Source organism: Somniosus microcephalus, chromosome 11 (genome assembly GCF_052327205.1).
Source record: "Somniosus microcephalus isolate GS21.2 chromosome 11, FLI_Smic_1.0, whole genome shotgun sequence".
In the NCBI taxonomy this organism is placed as follows: Eukaryota; Metazoa; Chordata; class Chondrichthyes; order Squaliformes; family Somniosidae; genus Somniosus; species Somniosus microcephalus.
This window is the reverse complement of record NC_140997.1, coordinates 171771833-171792539: the sequence shown is the minus strand read 5'-3', so window position 1 is coordinate 171792539 and position 20707 is coordinate 171771833. Positions and strand designations below refer to the sequence as shown.

General features: G+C 39.4%; 1 protein-coding gene across 1 annotated transcript in view; it reads right to left on the bottom strand.

The window, feature by feature from the left end:
- Positions 1–1594: 1594 nt before the first annotated feature.
- The window catches only part of rybpb (RING1 and YY1 binding protein b), a 104188-nt gene continuing 85075 nt past the window's right edge, over positions 1595–20707 (bottom strand). The window contains exons 3-5 of the mRNA XM_086001429.1: positions 16815–16982; positions 14843–14938; positions 1595–5538 (exon numbers count right to left, since the gene is read on the bottom strand). Of these exons, the coding sequence (XP_085857555.1) occupies positions 5286–5538; positions 14843–14938; positions 16815–16982 (517 nt within the window). The 3' untranslated portion in view covers positions 1595–5285. The remainder of the gene's footprint in view (positions 5539–14842; positions 14939–16814; positions 16983–20707) is intronic.

Here is a 20707-nt window from a genome sequence, read left to right as displayed (position 1 = left end):
GAACGGCAATAAAATGTGGACTGATGCCTAGATCGATTGACTATGCAACAGTCACTGCACTTGAAAAAAATAATTCACAGTTCGATTATCTTAAGAACGCACAAAGAATGTCATATCCCTTTATGCTTTTAGTCACTGACGTGAAAGGTGTAATATAAATGCAACTATTAGAACACCATTATAAGGACCATTGATCTTGGGTACTCACACTTGGAAGTAAATGACTGAATTCCCAAGTATGTAACTAATAGTAAAAAATATTAGGTGCTTAAATATGCCACTGCAGGTTACAGAAAAAACTTGATAATTTCATCGCTGGAACATGAGTTCTAATTTTCCTCTCAGAAGTTATGTCCAAAAGAGTTTTATTTTCTATAAAATTCTGATCATCAATGGAAATATGATAGTCTTTCTTTAGGATGTGCAAAATTAATAGCTTAGCCAATTGAGAACAGCATTGGATTAGGAACAGAACAGGAGTCGGCCATTTAGCCCCTCGAGCCTGTTCCACCATTCAATGAGATCATGGCTGATCTGTGACCTAACTCCATATACCCGCCTTTGCCCCATAGCCCTTAATACCTTTGGTTAACAAAAGTCTATCAATCTCAGATTTAAAATTAACAATTGACCTAGCATCAATTGCCATCTGCGGAAGAGTGTTCCAAACTTCTACCACCTTTTGCGTGGAGAAGAGTTTCCTAACTTCATTTTTGAAAGGTCTGGCTCTAATTGTTAGACTATGCCCCCTAGTCCTAAACTCCCCAACAAGCGGAAATAGTTTCTCTCTACCCTAATCCGTTCCCCTGAATATCTTGAAAACTTACATCAAATTACCCCTTAACCTTCTAAATTCCAGGGAATACAACCCGAGTTTATGTTATCTCTTCTTGAAATGTCCCACAAAGTTTAAGACTCATCACGGAGCTATTTTACAGAATACTAGAGAAGCAACAGTGCAGAAACATATTTGTAACTCGTTAGTTTGTCCTGTAAGATGATGTGCAATACCATAAACACAAATAGATTTAGAACATGTAATGTGATGCCTCGAGAAACATTATATTAACCACAAGAACTGTCAATTTATCACACCTCTTAGACAAAACGAGAGTAATTTTCCTTGTGTGGTGGTGATCACAACGCTTCACTCAATTTCTTCAGATGTGGCATTCTTGTTTGACAGAGGGTCAGGTATGCAAGAAACTTTCCAGTTACAGCAAGTTCAACTTACGTTGCATTTCCAAAAGAATATAGCAAGCAGTTAAATAAATTGTCTTAAGTAGACACAGAAGATGATTGGATTTTAATTATAATCTGGAGCAAGTGGTAAGAAAATGGGCAACTGCGCTGATGTGTATGTGAAATGGTACTGCGGCCACTCTATAGACATTTTGGTGCCACCATACTACAATGGATTTTCTGACAGCCTACACAATTGGAAATCAGCATACCCGATACAATGGTTCACAAGAAATGAAAGAGCACCAACAACTAAGGTGACTATTTCAGTGCTACTGGTTGGGTTTAATTATATTGCAATGTCTTATCTTAATATAGATTGGGCTGTTTAAAAAAAGAAACTACGATTAAATAAGTTTTAACTATTTTATTTGTGAAAAACTACAAGCAGAATTCATAAATAGACATTTCTATTTGAAGCAGTTAAGAAGTAAATAATAAAGTGGCTTCTAATAACATATTCGTGCACATGCCAGTAACAGGAATATATTAACATCTTTTATTTGCTAGACAAAAAGCAGTGTAGATTATAAAGTCCCCAAAACATTTAAGACCTGGAAATAATTATACCAGTTCACAAAACCACCATGAACACACCAGCATGAAGATTAAAGAAAACAAATCTAGCATGCGGTCAGCCCTATTGAATTTACAGAGCAAAAAACTTCCAAAGCATTATACAGGACATCTTTCTGGGCAAATGAAAATATACCTTGTATAATACAATAAACAAAATTCACAAGATTATGTTATGCCACTTTAAACAAGCATTCTATATGGGTCTCCAATGAACAAAGCTAAAGAAATAACAATGTAACCATCTTTACACAGTAAATAAAGGTTACAAGTCATACACAAGAACAGAACTGCTTGCGCATTAAAAAACTGTTCAGCTCGTTGTCATTCTCTAAATGTTGGCTCTTGAATCATTTCAAGTTACTAACAAGCATTTTTAATAATTCCAGCAAACATTACATTTTTTCAATAATTTAAGTTACAATAGTTTATAAAAGTAGACTGAAATATTTTTGGTAAGGCAGATGAAGTGCCACTCTTTCCAATACGAGTTTCCAGAAATAGTTAGAAATGTTTTATACAAGTTGCATTAACTTTGAAAGTGGTTCATTATGTTTAAATACTTTACCAATTTCAACTTGCAGAATTACTGTTGCTTTAAAGACTGTTAAAAAAGTCTGTGCACCAATTCAGTCTACAGAATATAACATTAAAATAGTGACTTGTTTCCAAGTCATCAACATGCCTATTTGGCTGTGTAGTTTCAGTTAAGGAGGCACTGCAGAAAAGCTGTCAGGTCCTAAGTAAAAAAAAAACTAGGCTAAGCAGCACATAGGAAGCTGGCTATTACCCTAAAGAACAGCACCTAATCAAATGAAAACAGTTCTCAATAGACTACGGGTCCATTACATTACGTGAAAATTGCATTCAGTTTATGCCAATCCCAGCATCAGTGTGGTATTTATTAATCTTTATGTTCCACTCTGATCTGTCAAATTATCTGTACAGCTAGTGTTCATATGCCTATGTGAAGGCCATCACATTTTAAATAAAATTCATCCTTACTTAAGTACAAGTTTACCACCTTCTTCGATCAAAATATTAAGTGAAGCATGTTAAGCATTCTAAACTGAGTTCGAATAAACTTTATTTCAAGCAATTTAACACTGCACAGAGACGTATTAAATTCCAGAGATACAATTTACAAGAAAGAAAAATATCAGAAGTTTGCAAAATCTAAGTGCATCATTCTATACAAAGATAAATTACAGTATGGACTTATACAAGTTTTAATACAAGGGAATAATTGACTCATTATTACATGGGGCTTGCATTTTGTAATACACATACTCCTTCCGCCCGCCCCCCCCCCCCCCCCACACTTAGGAGTTAATATATTAAAATATACAATGGGAACCTCTTCCGGTTAGTGACAAAGTCAGACCAAAATTTAAGAATATTTGATGATTAAATTTAATTTTAACATCAACACAGAAATTTAAAATTCAATACATTTAATGTACTTTGTATCATTTACTGAAGTTATTCCAAGTTCAAAAAGCAAATGCCACCATAGTATTAAAGTGGTTTATATTTGTTAATTGAAATTTAGAATAATTACCTTTCATGAAACTCAATTGGTAGTGCCAACTTATTTGCCCCATGGACTTTAATATTGATGTGGAAGCAATATTCCATAATACTTAGTAGGTAACCTCTTCGATTTTATGTATTGATGACAAGTGATTGCCAGGTATAAGGCCTCTGCAGAAGCATTCTCAACTTATTTCTCAACTAACCCGGTCACACACCTTGTGCTATCATACAAGACAAATAGTTTATTTTATAACCAGGTGGTGTTGTTTGTCCTCAGCGAGCGTCACAGAATAGCATATCTCCAAGAAGGGAACACTACTTCCATTACTAAAGCTGGCAGCTTGATAACAGAGAAGCATGTGCCTTTTACAGCTGGGGCAGGGAAGAGAGCAGAGAAGAAAAAAGGTTTTTCAAACACAAATATGGTAAAAGATTTTTTTTAAACTGACTTGAAAAGTGAAGCACCGTCAAAGACAGGTATAAAAAGTGACAAAGGGGGAGTATACAAAAAAGAACCAACATGAAGACTGTAAATAGCAGTCTGCCGAGTTATTTTCCATCTAAACTTTCCACTATTTAGTGACCATCTATACCCAACATGGCCATGAACCGTCTAGATTCAAGAGGAATACTAAGCTACAATTTTGCTTACGTACATGGTTAGAGATTTCCTGTTATTTACATCTGTAACAAAAGCACATTATTTCTATTTATGGACTGGTAAGAGATTCAGCATAACTTTCTGAATAATTAAAGTTCCTGAATCAAGCTCCTACTTTTTCTCCCACTACTGTTTCAGATTTAGTACGGATTTGGCTTTAACTGTACAGATGTAGGAAGAGCAGTTAGGTAAAATACAAACATTGCTGGCAAGTGCAAATCTGAAGGTGGATACTAAACGTGCCAAATTTTAAAGTTGCAATGACCAATCACATGTTTTTCTTGTAGAGGTATTAACTAAAGCAGTTTATTTGAAGGTGAAAATACAATTTTCAAAATGATCCCTTCTCTAGAAACTAAATGCATTTTTCAGCAATAATCATTGCTGCTTCTACACATATATGCACTGGTGATACCTACTTCCTTGGCAAAAATCAACCACCAATAACAAAAAGCAGCATGTACATGAGCGGAGGTGTTCATTTGATTGCCACTGAGTCTGGACTGTTAAATATTTTTCTTTCCCACAGGTAAGCTGCTTTAGTTTGTACGTCAATATGAAACAAGTTAAATCATGCTGCCAGTTATGAGGCACTGCTTCTTTAGATTAGCTGGGCGGCTGGGAACTACAGTATTAAGAGTAATTACATTTACAGCACACAATGACGCAGCTTTCAGGTAAGTGTAAGAAGGAACCCACATCTATTGCTTAATAGACACTGAACTAATCCAGCTATTGTTCAGTTGCCTCAAGTGTATGTCTCCTCAGCCTTTTCTGCTTCTGAAGAGTTAACGGTCCTGAGGACAAGACAGCTTTCATCGCAATAGTTTGCAGAACTTGATCATCTCTGCTGGAATGCACTGTCCTAATCTTATCTGTTGAATGCTGCATTTACTTCACAGTGTATTAAGCACCAGTGTTTCTAGGTGTTGGTTTTGAACAACCTTTTATTCTGTTTAAACCAGTTAAAGACATTTAACATCTCTAAAAATCGCTAATAATCAGCATAGTTGCTGGCAACAAAACGTACAAAAAAGATATGTTGAAAAGGGTGGAATTTGCAAATGTAATAAATAAAAGTCAAATGTAACAAAATACATAATGTACATGGAAATTGTGCACAGCAGATTTATAAAAAAGTAGATTCAGGAGCACATCCATTATAAATGATTGTTAGGAAAATATAAAACCAAGGGAATACATAAAAAATGTCAAAAGTATTCATTCATACTTTTCACATTGCATGTGCAGGTCTGAAGCCTGGCAAAGCTCAGAATGATTCATCATGTACTGCTGACATTTCACCTTTTGGCGTAGAGGAACGCGATGAACCCTTGTCTGTGCTCTCTGATCCAGAGCTACTTTGGTTCTGTTGCTCAGAGCCAGCGCTGGATGTGACCGTTGATGATGATGTGGAAGAGGATCGTATTTTTTCTTTAAAGTCTGTTATGATTACTGTGACATTACCCACCGTCACTGCAAGCTGCTGTGCAGTACTTCGGTCTACATTTTTCAGCTTGGGCCTACAACAAAAACAAGTAAATATAACACAAGGATCATTTCAAAATCAATTTAGTTGCATCAATAATCTGACAAAAAGCAATTTCTTACATAGTAACATTAAACATTGTGAAACCTATGACTCGAGATGCTGACAATTCCATCTCAAAGGTTGTAAAAGGCATTTAACATACTACACATGAAATGTTACAATTCCATTCAATGTCAGCCTATTTTCACTAAATCACTATTTTTGTGCAAAATCTGCAAGAAATTAACACTAAGCATTTCAGAATAGACTGCAATGAAACCCCATTGCAGTAAACTCCCCATTACACAACCCTCAAGTTGCAAAACACTGTTCTTGGATGAAACTTCATGATGAAAATTCACAACAGGGTGAATTCCTCATAAAATCCCGAGAAACTGATTAAGTAGTGCAGCTTTGATACTAAAGTTTTAATTTTATTTGTATGAATGCACAAAAGTTAACATTCCAGCTAGAATGAAGATATTGATAGTATCTGAAAGGTACAGATAAGAATGAACTTGATTTATATAGTGCCTTTCATGTCCCAAAGTGCTCCAAAGAATTACTTTTAAGTGTAATTACTCTGTGTATGCAAATGTGAAAATCAACTTATGCACAGCTTGGTCCCACAAACAGCACTGAGATAATGACCAGTTAATCTATTTTTGGCGATGTTGCTTGAGGTATGAATGTTGGGCACAAAACTGGGAAACTTTTCTTCAAAAAGAAGTGCCATGCGATATTTTACTTTCACCTGAAAAGGCAGAAAGAACAAAAGCAAAATACAGCAGATGCTTAAAATCTGAAATAAAAGCAAAAAATGCTGGAAACACAGGTCAGGCAGCATCTGTGGAGAAAGTGTTAAGTTCTAATGAATGGTCTGGTGAAAAGTTATAACTAACAGTTTTTAATCAAGTGCAGAGCCAGGGAAAAAGGGAAAGGTCTGTGATGGGGTGGAGGGCAGAGGGGATTAAATGACAAAAGTGATTATGGTGCAAGGCAAAAGGGAGTGAAGAAGCAAAAGCTGGGTCCAGAGAAGGTGTAAATGGTTACAGCAGAACCATTACTAACAACTTTCATTTATATAGTGTCTTTAATGTAGTAAAACGTCCCACAGGAGTTATCAAACAAAATTTGACACCAAGCCACATTAGGACATATTAAGACAGATGAGGTCAAATGTTATAATGAGCATCTTCAAGAGAGAGGAAGGGGTAAAGAGGTTTACGGAGGGAATTCCAGATCTTAGGGCCTAGGCAGCTAATGGTGGAGCAATTAAAATAGGGGATGCGCAAGAGACCAGAATTGGAGGAGCGCAGAGATCTTGGAGGGTTGTAGGGCTGGATGAGGTTACAGAAATAGGGAGGGGCAAGGCCATGGAGGGATTTGAAAACAAGGATAAGAATTTTAAAATTGAGGCATTGCCAATGTAGGCCAGGAGAGCGTTGGATAGTTAAGTCAAGAGGTAACAAAGGCATGGATGAGGGTTTCAGTAGCAGTTGAGCTGAGGTAGTGGTGGAATGCTAGAGGTGGAAGTAGGCGGTCTTGGTGATGGAGCGGATGTATAGTCGGAAGCTCACTCGGGGTCAAATACAACACCAAGGTTGCGAACGGTCTGGTTCAGCCTCAGACAGTTGCCAGGGAGAAGGATGGAGTAAGTGGCTATGGAATGCAGTCTGTGACAGGGACTGAAAACAATGGCTTCGGTCTTCCCAATATTCAGTTGGAGGAACTATCTGCGCATCTAGTACTGGATGTCAGACAAGCAGTGTGACAAATTAGAGACAGTGGAGGGGTCGAGAGAGGTGGTGGTGAGGTAGAGCTGGGTGTTGTCAGCGTACATGTGGTACTTGATGTTTTGTTTTCGGATGATGTTGCCGAGGGGCAGTATGTAGATGAGAAATGGGGGGGGGGGGGGGGGGGGAGGAGAAAAAAGAGAGACAAGAATAGATCCTTGGGGGACTTCACAGATAACGATGCAGGAGCTAGAAGTGAGGCCATTGCAGATGATTCTCTGGCTATGACTGGATAGGTAAGAATGGAACCAGGCGAGTGCAGTCCCACTCAGCTGGATGACATTGGAGTGGGGTTGGAGAGGATGGCGAGGTCAGCCATGTCAAAGGTTGTAGGCAAGTCAAGAAGGACGAGGAGGGATAGGTTACCTTTGTCAGTCACATAGGATGTCATTTGAGACTTTGATAAGGGCCATTTCAGTACTGTGGCAGGGGCAGAAACCTGATTGGAAGGATCGAACATGGAAAGATGGACATGGATTTGGGAGGTGACAGCACATTGAGAGATTGTGGAGAGGAAAGGGAGGATGAAGATGGGGCAGTAGCTTGCAAGGACAGAGGGGTCAAGGGTGTGTTTTTTTGAGGGGTGATTAGCAGATTTGATGGAGGGGGGGGACAGTATCCAAGGAGTAGGCGGACAGACCAGGGTCTGATTTGGTGATAAGAGCCACACCGCAACCGCAGCAATTTGGGCGAGGCAAGTGGTGGAAGGTATAGCCAGGCAGGGAGGCTTCATTTTGGGGGGGGGGGGGGGGGAAGGTGTCATCCCCCTCAGTCAGGTTTCCATCAAGGCCATGATGTCAATGCAATCATCCACAATAAGCTCATAGATGGCAAGGATCTTGTTCACATGTGAGCGGACATTCTGGAGGGAGATGCGGAGAGGGGTAGTGATAGCTGATCCACTGGTAGAGTCCACAGGTTCAGCACTGGGAGGAGTGAGTGGGCCGGGAAGAAAGTAGGAAAAGTTATTTCCCAGCAGGCGTGCTAGGTGGGAAGGTCAGCGAGAGTGTAAGATGGGGCTCTTGGGGTTGCTGCTTGAAAGGAGATAGCGACAAGTGTCTCGATGGGCCTTTGTGGATGCCAAGAGAGGCATAGAAGGAAGCTATAGTCTTAAGAGAGTGTCAAGCCTGGGATGGCAGCAGGAAAGTAGGAAGGTCGAGGAGTGCTAAAGGGTTAGGGTAGGGATTTAGGAGGGAAGAATACCCGAGTGTGTAGAAAAAGAGAAAATCTGCTAATAGATTTTTCTCACCATGAAAACATAAGGTTTTGAAATGAATGAATCATCTGAATACCCTTGGAGATATTGCCACTAATTTAGCTTTTTTTTTTATAAAAAGAGGTAAATAGTTTGTGAATTCAGGGAACATAGAAAAAAAAACTTGCATTTATAGGGACAGTGATATCTCCTGGAAGAATTTCGATCGCCTAGATGGGTCGGAGAGGAATTTCCCAGATTTTTTTCTCCCAAATTGGCCATTGGGTCTTTATCTGGTTTTTCGCCTCTCCCGGGAGATCACATGGGTTCGGGTGGATGCAGAGTGATAGAAGATTTGAGGTTAGGATCAGATCAGCCATGATCTTATTGAATGGTGGAGCAGGCTCGAGGGGCCGATTGGCCTACTCCTGCTCCTATTTCTTATGTTCTTATGTTCTTATATAGCACCTTTCACATCCACAGGATATTCCAAACTTCTTCACAGCCAAAATACTGCTTTTTGAAGTGTAGTTAATTTACAAAGATCTCAAACAGCAAATGAAAGATTACCAGTTGATCTATTTTGGTGGTGAAAGTTAAATGTTGATCAGAACAAAGAACACTCTGCTTTTCTCCCCCAAAAGAGTGGCATGGGATCTTTTACATCCACCTGAATGGACAGACAGGACCTGTTTAACATCTCTTCCAGAGAAGGAATCGCCAGCGTAGAACCCCCCTCAGTAATACAAGATGACGTGTTGGACCAGGCTGTAAACCAACAATCTTCTGACTTAGAGGAGGGAGTACTAGCACTGAGCCAAGCTAACACATCATATACAGCCCAATGCATACAATGATCAGCTTCCACCCTATTATGACAGCTCAAATACAAAACATACAACTGCCTAGCCTAGGTGGGTGGGGAAGTCTTGTGGCAAAAATACACAAATAATTGAAAGTCGTGGCATAACACCTTGGAGAATTACTTATAAAGTAGATGCAGAAATATATCACAGGATTCCTTATTCTGATCAGAGAAAGTTCCTAGTATATATTTATACCTCGCTGCACAAAAAAGAAAATAACTTTCCAAAATGCATAAACATTTGAAACTAAATGTTTGTCCGCGCATTCCTTGCTTTTATTGAGTCAAGTTTTTTTGTCAAGTTGTAAAATCTCTAGCAAGTATTGTCCCCTTAAGTCAGTCATTTTAGGTATGCTTCAAAATTCCATCTTTTTGACGACACTGGATTCCAATAAGGCCAGATGGTAATTATGCAAAACAAAATCAGATGGAGAAGCACAGGGCAATAGTGTTCCAATAAGTCATGTCAAAGGAATGATGATGGAAGCATTTGGGGTGACTGAAGGAATCGAAGGGGCTGAGTGGAGGCTGGGTGCTGATGATCAGGTCACCTGCAGTGGCTCACACGATCGATTGAGACCAGGTCAATTGAGACCAGCTAGAGTGCAGAGTCGGTCGCTTTCCCATCACCATTGAGTGTGCAGGATTGCTTAGGGTTGAGGTTAACAAAATGAACAAAGTAAAACAGAGTTTTGTCACTGCCTAGAGTGAAAATTTCCACGCAAAAAGCTTTGTGGTAAAAAAAAGTCAATGGTGAATTTCCTGCCATACCATTGGAATCAAAGATGGAAACCACCGTCACATATTGATAGTACTCAAGAGGACAGACTGACCTCTGAAATTTGATGCACTGTTGCACATCAACTAACAATGGTAACTGTAGCACAAAATACAAAATCTAAATGGCAAATCTCAATTAGAATATTTAAAAATTAAGCTGGGGGTGGGGATGGAGAAAGAGGTAAACAGAAGATTGGAAAACAATATTTTTAAAAAAATGCCCACCAACAGCATTTTTGAGTAAGGATATCATTTAAAACTCCTCTAACACATTCCCAGTGAGATGGAAACTTTTGACCAAAATGAGTCCCTCATAACCATCCACAGCTAAAAGAACAGCCTTGCCCTGCCGGTCACAATTATTTAAAAAATGATATTCACATTTCAAAATTCTCCTACCACTTAGTTTTTTTTTGTGGAAAAGGGTCTTTCTTATTCACAGCCTTCACATACCCAAACCACCAACTGGGATTTGAATTACATTGCTCAGGTAAAGTCACCCCAGGTTTTCTTCCTTTCTCCCTCCACTTCAGCCCTTCAACTAATAGCAAAACAACTTGCATCATTTACCCAGTGCATTTTAATTTAGAACAAATTACACAAATGGTCAGCACAAATCAGAGTGTGACTTTATACGCAAGATACATTCAGCATGGCATTGCCCAAGGATTGAACAGAAATCCTTGCTCCTGTAATTACTTTCTGAAATTGACACGAGCTTTCTTCAGTTGTCCTCATCTTCAGATAGCAGAAAAATAAAACTGAACATACTACAAGTCATGTTTATTAAAAAGGCTGCAGAGCAACGTAAAGTCAACAGTAGATTTCACTTAATCATGTAATATTTATCTTACACCTCTTTAGATGTATAAAATTAAGACAACATTTTGCTAACTATCCTAAACCTGGACCAACTTTTAATATAAAACTTCTACACGGAATTCATTTATCCACTACATGAAGTTTGCCTACCCACCCAGTCTCTATGTACGATCTCCATACAGACTGCAGTTTAGTGGTACAGGAAGTGCCTGAAATATACATTCTATCCCCTTTGAAGTTTAATCAGGAACAATGGATATCAAATATGTATAGGAAGCTTTCGTTTAAACGGAGGTTAAATCTCCGGAATGCTCTATCCACCGGCAAAATTCAGGAGTCGGTTCAGATAACTTTTTTTTAACTTTTCGTTGCTTTTTTTCCTCCATTCCTGGCTCTGCAAGCGTCTAGCTGAAGCTGTTGCTTAGCTACAGAGACGCTTGCAAGCTGCGCTGACTGTTTTGAAGCTGTTGCTAAGCAACAGGGTTTGTTGCTAGATATGGAGCTCAGAAGCTCCGTATGTTTTAACATTAGCGCTGGTTTCTCCGGCAGTGTTGATCGACCGGCACCAGCTCGGTCCAGTCAGTGCCGGATACCAGAAAGTTTCCTGTATTTTGCACCATTGCACAAGGTTTTAAACACCCATTAGGATTTAAAACACAGGATGGTTGCTAGCCTGTACCAGTACCTTCCGGTGGTCCTGCAGATTTGAACTGAATAGCATTGTTCTATTCACAGTTAAACCATTCGATCGCTCATCATCGATTGAACAATTATTTAATTTTCTTGGAATAAATCAGGCAGGTAAACAAGTTTATAATTATTAGCATACTTAATAACACTTTCATCATAGCAAGTTTGGCTCTAGGAAAGAATTCCCTGGCATAATAAAATGTGCAATCCCTGATCTGAATTATTTTAGAAAGTGAATGGTGCAAATACTGTGAAGTGAAATAATACACCATGGACAAAAACTTCATTTTCTTTAGTCAAGATATAATTTTGGATTTCCTAGATTGTAGTAAATTACAGGGAAACAACCAACCAAAAGAACAGCAGTTAATTACTTCAGAAAAAGGTTATAATTAGATCCACATCTGAGAATAAGCATCGCCAAAGTTTATAATTAGGTCCAGGTCTCGAGAATAAGCATTGCCAAATTGAGTTAAATCTGTTGACAGCAATTCTGCCTAATAAAAATCTCAAACTATCTCAATGTTTGCCATTATAAATTGTAAAAATAGCCAAAAACATTTTCTGTAAAATTAATTTTAAGCATCAACACCATAATGAAGGTAACCCCCAATAGACACAGCAATAGTTTAATACAAGTAAATATTAATTTTAAGAATTGCTACTTTACATCACATTTATCAACTCAGTTTTCAAACAGCACCTACCCCCAAATCAAATGACTTACTGCACTTCCTGTAAGACAATGCCCTGGAATATCTCATGGGGAAAGGGTATCGGCAAACCTTGCAGAATGAATTTTTGAAGTGGAGCAGAAGCAGGATTTATTTTGCTGGTATTTCCAATTTGAACGGAACTGTAATTGGTTGGGTTTATTGGCAATGCCGATTCCAGCCTACATTTTACCCAGAAAGTAAGCTGCAACAGGAAATTAAATTAAACATTTATACGTTTTCTGGGCCTTGCTACTAAACACCAGGGAGAAAGAAAAAATATACATACACATCAGGGTACAGCAAAGTCAATGTGGCAGCTCATCAAAAAAGGAATGGAAGCTGCCAACATCTTTCTACATACTGTACATCAAGAAAGAGAAATTACAGCTATTTTAAGAACCCATAAAAAATTACATGCAACTGTTCATAATTCAGCAAATTTACAGAAATGAAATATTTGGAAAAATATAATTTTAATGTAAATCAGCTGTTTTTTTTTTTCATTTTCTTCTCCCATAACCCTTTTACTTCTTTATATTCATTCCTGGGATTTGGGCGTCGCTGGCAAGGTCAGCATTTCTTGCCCATCCCTAATTGCCCACAAGGTGGTGGTGATTCACGTTCTTGAACCGCTGCAGTCCGTGTGGTGAAGGTACTCCCACAGTGGTGTTAGGGAGGGAATTCCAGAATTTTGACCCAGCGACGATGAAGGAATGGTGACATATTTCCAAGTCAGAATGGTGCGTAAATTGGAGGGGAATTTGCAAGTGGTTTCCACGCGCCTGCTGCCCTTGTCCTTCTAGCTGGTAGAGGTTGCGGGTTTGGGAGGTGCTGCTGAAGAAGCGTTGGTACATTGCAGCCACGGTGCGCTGGTGGCGGAGGGAGTGAATGTTTAAGGTGGTGGATGGGGTGCCAATGAAGCAGGCTGCTTTGTCTTGGATAGTGTCGAGCTTCTTGTGTTGTTGGAGCTGCACTCATCCAGGCAAGGGGAAGAGTATCCCATCATACTTCTTACTTGTGCCTTGTAGATGGTGGAAAGACTTTGGGGAGTCAGGAGGTGAGACACTCGCCACAGAATACTGCAGGGAAGGACTTACTCTGGGGTAGTTCCATAGGCACTAGCAACCCTCCAATGCATTTCCCAAACCACCATTCTTCATCTGATCCTGGATACCAAGTGCCAGTGGTGTCATCTATTTTGAGAAGAACCCAGTCACCGGTGTTCTCACCTATCCACACTTCCGGGAGTCAGCGAGGGTAATTTTAACTAGGAGCGATGGTGTAAAATGGTCAATATAGAATTGGTTGCCCATTTTTCCTTTCCATTTCCAAGTGTGTGGTACATAATGCTCAGCTAATTCGATATTGCCTGTTGCACACCATCTACCAAAGTTAAAATTACCCCCAAAGACAGATCAGGAACACCAGCTGATTTGCCCTCTTTGCAGACAATGGACGGAAGCCAATGCAGAACAGGGGTCAAACCTAGGAGTTCCCTAGTCTGTATGGCTTGGCGACATAACACCCAGTGAATGCACCCACCTATTCACTGCACAAAACTGCCTGTATTTCAACACCATTAGCAACCTCATTCAGGAAAACCACAGGTGTACGTCGCTGGCCGTGATACAATCCCAGACTTTAAACACTATGTTCACCTTTGTTGCTTTATTCTTGTTCCTCGTCAAACTCTGAATGGTCAAGACTTCCCACCCAACAAACAATGCTGGCAGGCAGGAAAAAGTGTTTTCCCCCCAAAGTACATCCCCATGTCTATATAAAACAAGTTTTGAAAATTATTTACTTTAATAAGTCACCAGGCTCCGTCAAAACATGCTACAAGCTGGGGTTGCTGTATACTTTGCTGGTAGCGTGCTTTTCTGGGTTCTGGCAGCTTTGCACTAGCTCCCAGACTAGTCCAAAATTACGACCCCTATTCGAATGAATAGAGCCGCCCTAGGGCACTCGTGCCTTCTTCCCGACAGCGACATCAGTGGAGTGTCCCTGGAGGGAAGACGACCCAAAATGGCAAAAAAAAGCCATGAAGATATTTGTTACTTTCTTCAATATAGACACTGGGGCAATATTTGGGGAAAAAAAAAACTTTTTCTTCCCCATAACTTTCCTTCTCTTATGTCAGAAAGGATGGATGCTCTGTAATATTAGCATTACACAATTAGCCGAAGAGAGCAGGATTGGTTCTGTGGGTTTTTTCCCCCCATTAACAAAGTACTCAAAAGAAATTCTATTCATCGGCAATTTCATTAAATAACATTTTGTGTTCCATCCTTTTCAAATTCATTGTGCAAACCTAAAGCCACACTAAGTATGCAGTTATATTACATTATTTAATATTGGCTTACAACTTAAGAGCAAAAAAAAAATTAGTTAACGCTGCAACTACATTTTTGCAGGTAATTAGAACAAGTTACCTTGAAGTGTGTAAGCTGTCAGTTTTTGTTGCAGCTTTCCCAGACTGTATACTGTTGATTTCACTCGGAGGTCCCTTTTCAAGTTCCATCTTCGGCCTGAAAATAAAGCCACACTACTGTCTTCGTTGAATTCCACCATATATAGTAAACCTATACTATTCTACCACAGAAATGTTATTGTTGTCAGATTAATAAAAATCTAGAAACATTTTGACTTACTAAACAGGAATAGCAAATCTGTCCAAAATTTGATTTTAGTTACATAATTGAAGCATTAAACAGTAAAAATATATACCCTGCAGGGTAATAAGTTAAATCAGTTAGTACTATTAGCACTCTTAAAATAAATTCATATCAAAAATTCTTTAAGGTTTGGTTTTCTTCAGCCCTTTATTTATATGCAAAGTTGCTTCCAAAAGCAATTCCAATGTGCGAGTGCTTTGTTGAATTTGCCCTGTTTATAGGGAGGTAAAATCATCCATACCAAAATTGTCCAAGACGCGTGAATGCTCAGTTACTAGAAAGTTAATCATTCTGGCCACAGATGTTCTCGGGGAGGGCGCCTACAACATAGATATCACATAATTGGCCATCTGAAGGCATACTGTAAGCTCAGCCTGCCACTGGTTAGAATAAAATGAAAGACCGAACACAAGTGCCACCAGTTGCAGCTGTGAGGTGGATGCAAAGAAACTGCAAAGGGACATAGATTGGTTATGATTGGACAGGAAGGAGGCAGATGGATATAATGTGGGGAAGTGTGAAAACATCCACTTTGGTAGAAAGAATGGAAAAGCATAATATTTTTTTTTTTTTTTAATAAAAAAGGTGAGAAACTAGTAAATGTTGGTATGGAGAGATTTGGGGGTCCTCACACACATCACAGGAAGTTAACATGCAACAAGCAGTTAGGAAGACAAATGGAATGTTGGCCTTTATTGCAACAGGGTTGGAATACAAGTGTAAGGAAGTCTTGCTGCAATTATATAGGGCTTTGGTGAGACCACGCCTGGTGTACCATGCAGTTTTGGTCTCTACCTAAGGAAGGACATACTTGCCTTAGAGGGGGTGCAACAAAGGTTAATTAGATTAATTCCTGGGATGAGAGGGCTGTCCTATGAGAAGAGATCAAGTAGAATGGGCCTATACTCTCAAATTTAGAAGGCTGAGAGGTGATCTTATTGAAACATAAAATGCTGAGAGGCTGTTTCCCCAGTTGGAGAGGCTAGAATGAGGTGTCATAGTCTCAGGGTAAGGTGTCGGGCATTTATGACTAAGATGAGGAGAAATCCTCTTCACTTACGGTGCGAGAACCTTTGGAATTCTCTACCCCAGAGGGCTTTGATGCTCAGTCGATGAGTATATTCAAGAGTGAGATCGATAGATTTTTGGGCACTAAGGGAATCAAGGGATATGGAGCAATGTTCCCTCTTACTTTTTGGGGGTGCACGGCCCTTTAAGGTGCTGCACGGCCTAGTCACAGTTTTGCACATGCGCAAAACTTTACATTGAAAAAGCCGGTCTTGGGCTGCTCAGGATCGGCAGAGGTGCACAGCCGCACACCTTATAGGGAACATAGGTATGAGGATAGGGTGGGAAAGTGGAGCTGATGTAGAAGTTCAGTCAGGATCTTACTGAATGGCATAGTAGGCTCGAGGGGCCGTATGGTCTACTCCTACTCCTATTTATGTTATGTATTTAAGCAAGTTCCAGTGGTTCTGGAGAAAGTTGCACCACCTCGTTTATTATACAATGCCCTTAAATTAGCACTATAAGTATAGGGGGCATATTTAAAATGTACTGATAGCATAACCTATTGAGTTTGTTGAGGTTATTTAAAAAAATCTCCAAATCTAAATTGTGAATAAAAAGTTCAGTTCACCTACTACTAAATTACAAGGAAGCAAGGCGCAGTTCAATGCTGAAAAATTTCAGAACCTACACAAGAAACCGTTTCAAAAATTCTACTCACTTTATCTTTTTGTTGCTGCTCTTTTTGTTTGCAGTCAAGCTTACTTCTTTTTCTTTGTCAGGCTTATCTTTTTCAACTTTTTCCTTCTTCTCCTTTTTTGGAGGTGGAGGTGTTGCATACTGCTGTGCTACTTGTTGTGCAACCAGCTGTGAGTTTATTCTTGGTTTTCTGCAATGAAAGAAGTGATGCATTGCCTTTACTGTGGTATGCACACGCCTACAAACATAAGTACACATATACATAATGCAAGAGTGTAAAACAGTAAGTAATTAAACCATGGTTAAAGACATTATTTTGTGAATCAGAGCACATACATCTAAAAACCCAAATACAGTTTCTTCTCTTAATTTTCAGATTACCATCCAGTCACCCGTCAGCAAAAGTATGCTGCAACAAAAAAAACTTTATTGCCCTAGAGATGTTCTGTGAGTCTATGTTAACATTTACCTTTACTGCGCTACAAAAACATTCAGTAGAAATGTTATTTGTGAAATAATGCTCCATATCTATACTACTACAGTATTGATGCAGTTTTATCCATAGGAAAAAAAACAAGGTGCTTCAGAGTTGTAAGGAAAAACAGATGCTGAGCCAAAGAAAGATTAGGAGCAGTGACCAATAGCTTGGTCAGTGAGATAGGTTTTAAGGGTGGTCTTCAAGGATGAGAGTGGTGGAAGTATCTATGGAGGAAATTCCAGAGTGTGGGGCTTAGATGTCTTACAACACTGCTGCCCATAAAATGCCGAGGAGGAGAGGTGAGAGGAAGGAGATTGAGGCTGGAGAATATCAAAAGGCGAGAATTTTAAATTTGAGGTGTTGGGCAACTGGGAAGTCATTGCTGTCAGGAATTCCTGGCCAAAAGGACGGGATATCAGCAGAAGAGATTTAGATGGACTAAGTTTACAGAAGGTGGTGGATGGAAGGCTTTGGAGTAATCGAGTCTGGAGGTGATAAAATTAATTCTTTGTAAGGAAGTCAAGCTTCACAAGTTAAGATTTGCCTTCATTCAGTGAAGCAATCTCAACAAATTTGTATTCTTATGCAATATTTTGATCAAGTGATCTTAATCATCACTTGCATACAAGGCCTCCTTCTGAACCAGACCCTGAAGGAAAGATAGCTGAGATTTCAAATTATGTGAACACAGCACAAAGAGTCAAATTTAACAGCATTGTCGCTGGGATTTTAGTAAAGCCGTCTGGGGTGGACATGTGAAATTTTCATAGAGTCCATTTACACGTGGAACACCCAACAACACTATTATAGACTGGCAAGCACATTGCGAGTTATACAACACTATAGAAAATTACAGTTGCTTACTTGTTTGGCACTGGTGGCAATAATGGAGGGTACACAGGAAGTGCATTCAATTGTTACGGGCAAAACAAAGTAGTCTGGAGTGCTGGAATTTGGTCACCACAAACTCATGGGTTCAAACCATTTGTTTACTCAAAACTAATTTCAATTCTCAGTCAAATAAACACCTTCCTTTCAAAGATCCTTTTCATTAATAAGGACAACAGTATTCACTAATCAGATATTTTGCTAAAGGCTGGTTATAAACTAAAATGGCTGCAACACAAACCCTTTGTGAACAAGGTGAAAGCCTACAATCAAGCAATGTTTGAAGACAGGATCGCCGTAATGCCACATCTCAATTATAGCTGTGACACCACTAGTAAATCTCTTCCATTAATATCCTAAGCCTTTAATATGCACCCTTCCTGGGTACTTGAGTGTTTCAAATATCAAAGTAGGAGCCTGCTTGGTCAAGCTGGCCTTTCAAAAGTCATGCCTTCAATTGGTAACCGAGTCCAGGTAGTCCTCCATATAATTGTACAGATCCTGTCTGAACCAATACACTGGCCTAAAAGTTCCAAAGACAGCAGCGACAGCCAAAATGAGTGGTAGTTATAATTAGTGGTTTTAATGGTGGGGGAAGACAGATAGCCAGAAAATCAGTGAACATCAATGGTCATTGGTGGGGGTTAATGCACTAGCCTAACTCAACAGGATCAGTCCTTGGTTGTGATTACACAAATTTTAGTGCCTTTAATACAGAAGCCCTGAAAGAATCTGATCACTCATGCTTACCAAGTGAACCATTTAACACTTCATAATCATTTTATGACCATTAGGGTTTAATGTTTTCCAGAATAAGGTTTTTCCCTTGGATTTGAAAACTGAAGTTGTATTTGCACCTTTATAAAATTTAAAGCAAAGATTGTTTTACATAATCTCAAAATTAAAATCAAGTAATGGTCGGGTTCCTAGTTACCATTTAACAAGACTAAGTCCAAACTCTATCTAGCACTCAAAATTTCTTACCCACGCTTACATTTTAGGGGTGTTTTTGCACAGGCCCCCCAACCCCTATGAACTAGAATGTGCCGTTACCTGCCTAATATTTAGATAAGCGTAGCAAGATCCACATGTCGTGTTCCCCAGGTGCCGGTATTAGGACCACTGCTCTTTTTGATCTATATTAATGACCTGGATTTAGGTAAACAGGGCATAATTTCAAAGTTTGCAGATGACAAAACTCAGAAATGTAGTAAACAATGATACTAACAGACTTCAGGAGGACAGACAGGTGAAATGGGCAGATAAAATTTAATGCAGAGAAGTGTGAAGTGATGCATTTTGGTAGGAAGAATGAGGAGACACATTATAAACTAAATGGTACAATTTTAAAGGGGCTGTAGAAACAGACACCTGGGGGTGTATGTACACAAATCTCTGAAGGTGGCAGGACAAGTTGAGATGGTTGTTAAAGAAGCATAAGGGATCTTTGGCTTTGCAAGGAAGTTATGCTACACCTTTATAAAACACTGATTAGGCCGCAGCTGGAGCAGTGTGTTCAATTCTGGGCACCACACTTTAGGATGTCACGGCCTTAGCGAGGGTGCAGGAGATGTACTAGAATGGTACCAAGCATGAGGGACTTCCAGTTATATGGAAAGACTGAAGAAGCTGGGGTTGTTCACCTTAGAACAGAGAAGGTTAAGTTGAGATCTGATTGAGGTGTTCAAAATAATGAAGTATTTTGATAGAGTAAATGAGAAACTGTTTCCAATGGCAGAAAGATCAGTAACCAGAGGAGACGGATTTAAGGTGATTGGCAAAAGAACCAGAGGTGACGCGAGGAAACTTTTTTTTTTAATTATATAAACACAGCGAGTTGTTGTGATCTGGAATGCACTACCTGACAGGGTGATGGAAGCAAATTCAATAGTAACATTCAAAAGAGAATTGGATAAATACTTGAAGGGAGACATTTACAGGGCTATGGGCAAAGATCAGGGGAGTGGGACTAATTGGAGAGCTCTACCAAAGAGCCAGCACAGGCACAATGGCCTCCTTCTGCACTGTATCCATTCTACAATTCTATAAAGAGGACTTTTAATACCAGTACTCTGGCTGATGTATTACATGCTGCTGCAATATAAGCCTACAACCTGTAGGTCCTGGCTACAAGACGGTCCATCAAAAGGACTATAAGGAATCATGGTCCTGCGATAGCAAAATACTGCGGATGTTGGAAATCCGAAATAACAGAAAATGCTGGAAAAACTCAGGTCAGGCAACATCCGTGGACAGAAATTTGAGTTGACATTTCGGGTCGAACCCTTCTTCAAAACTGGAAAGAAAGTCCAGTTTTGAAGAAGGGTTCGACCCGAAACGTCAACTCAAATTTCTGTCCACGGATGTTGCCTGACCTGCTGAGTTTTTCCAGCATTTTCTGTTGTTATCATGGTCCTGCCCCTGACTCATGTCTTGAAAATCATTACAGCTGGCAAATGCAATCCCTTGAAAAAGATCCTCAGGATGCCAATCACAGAACATTTTGAATTGAATACAATGGCTCGATCTATTAATCTGTTCCAAACATT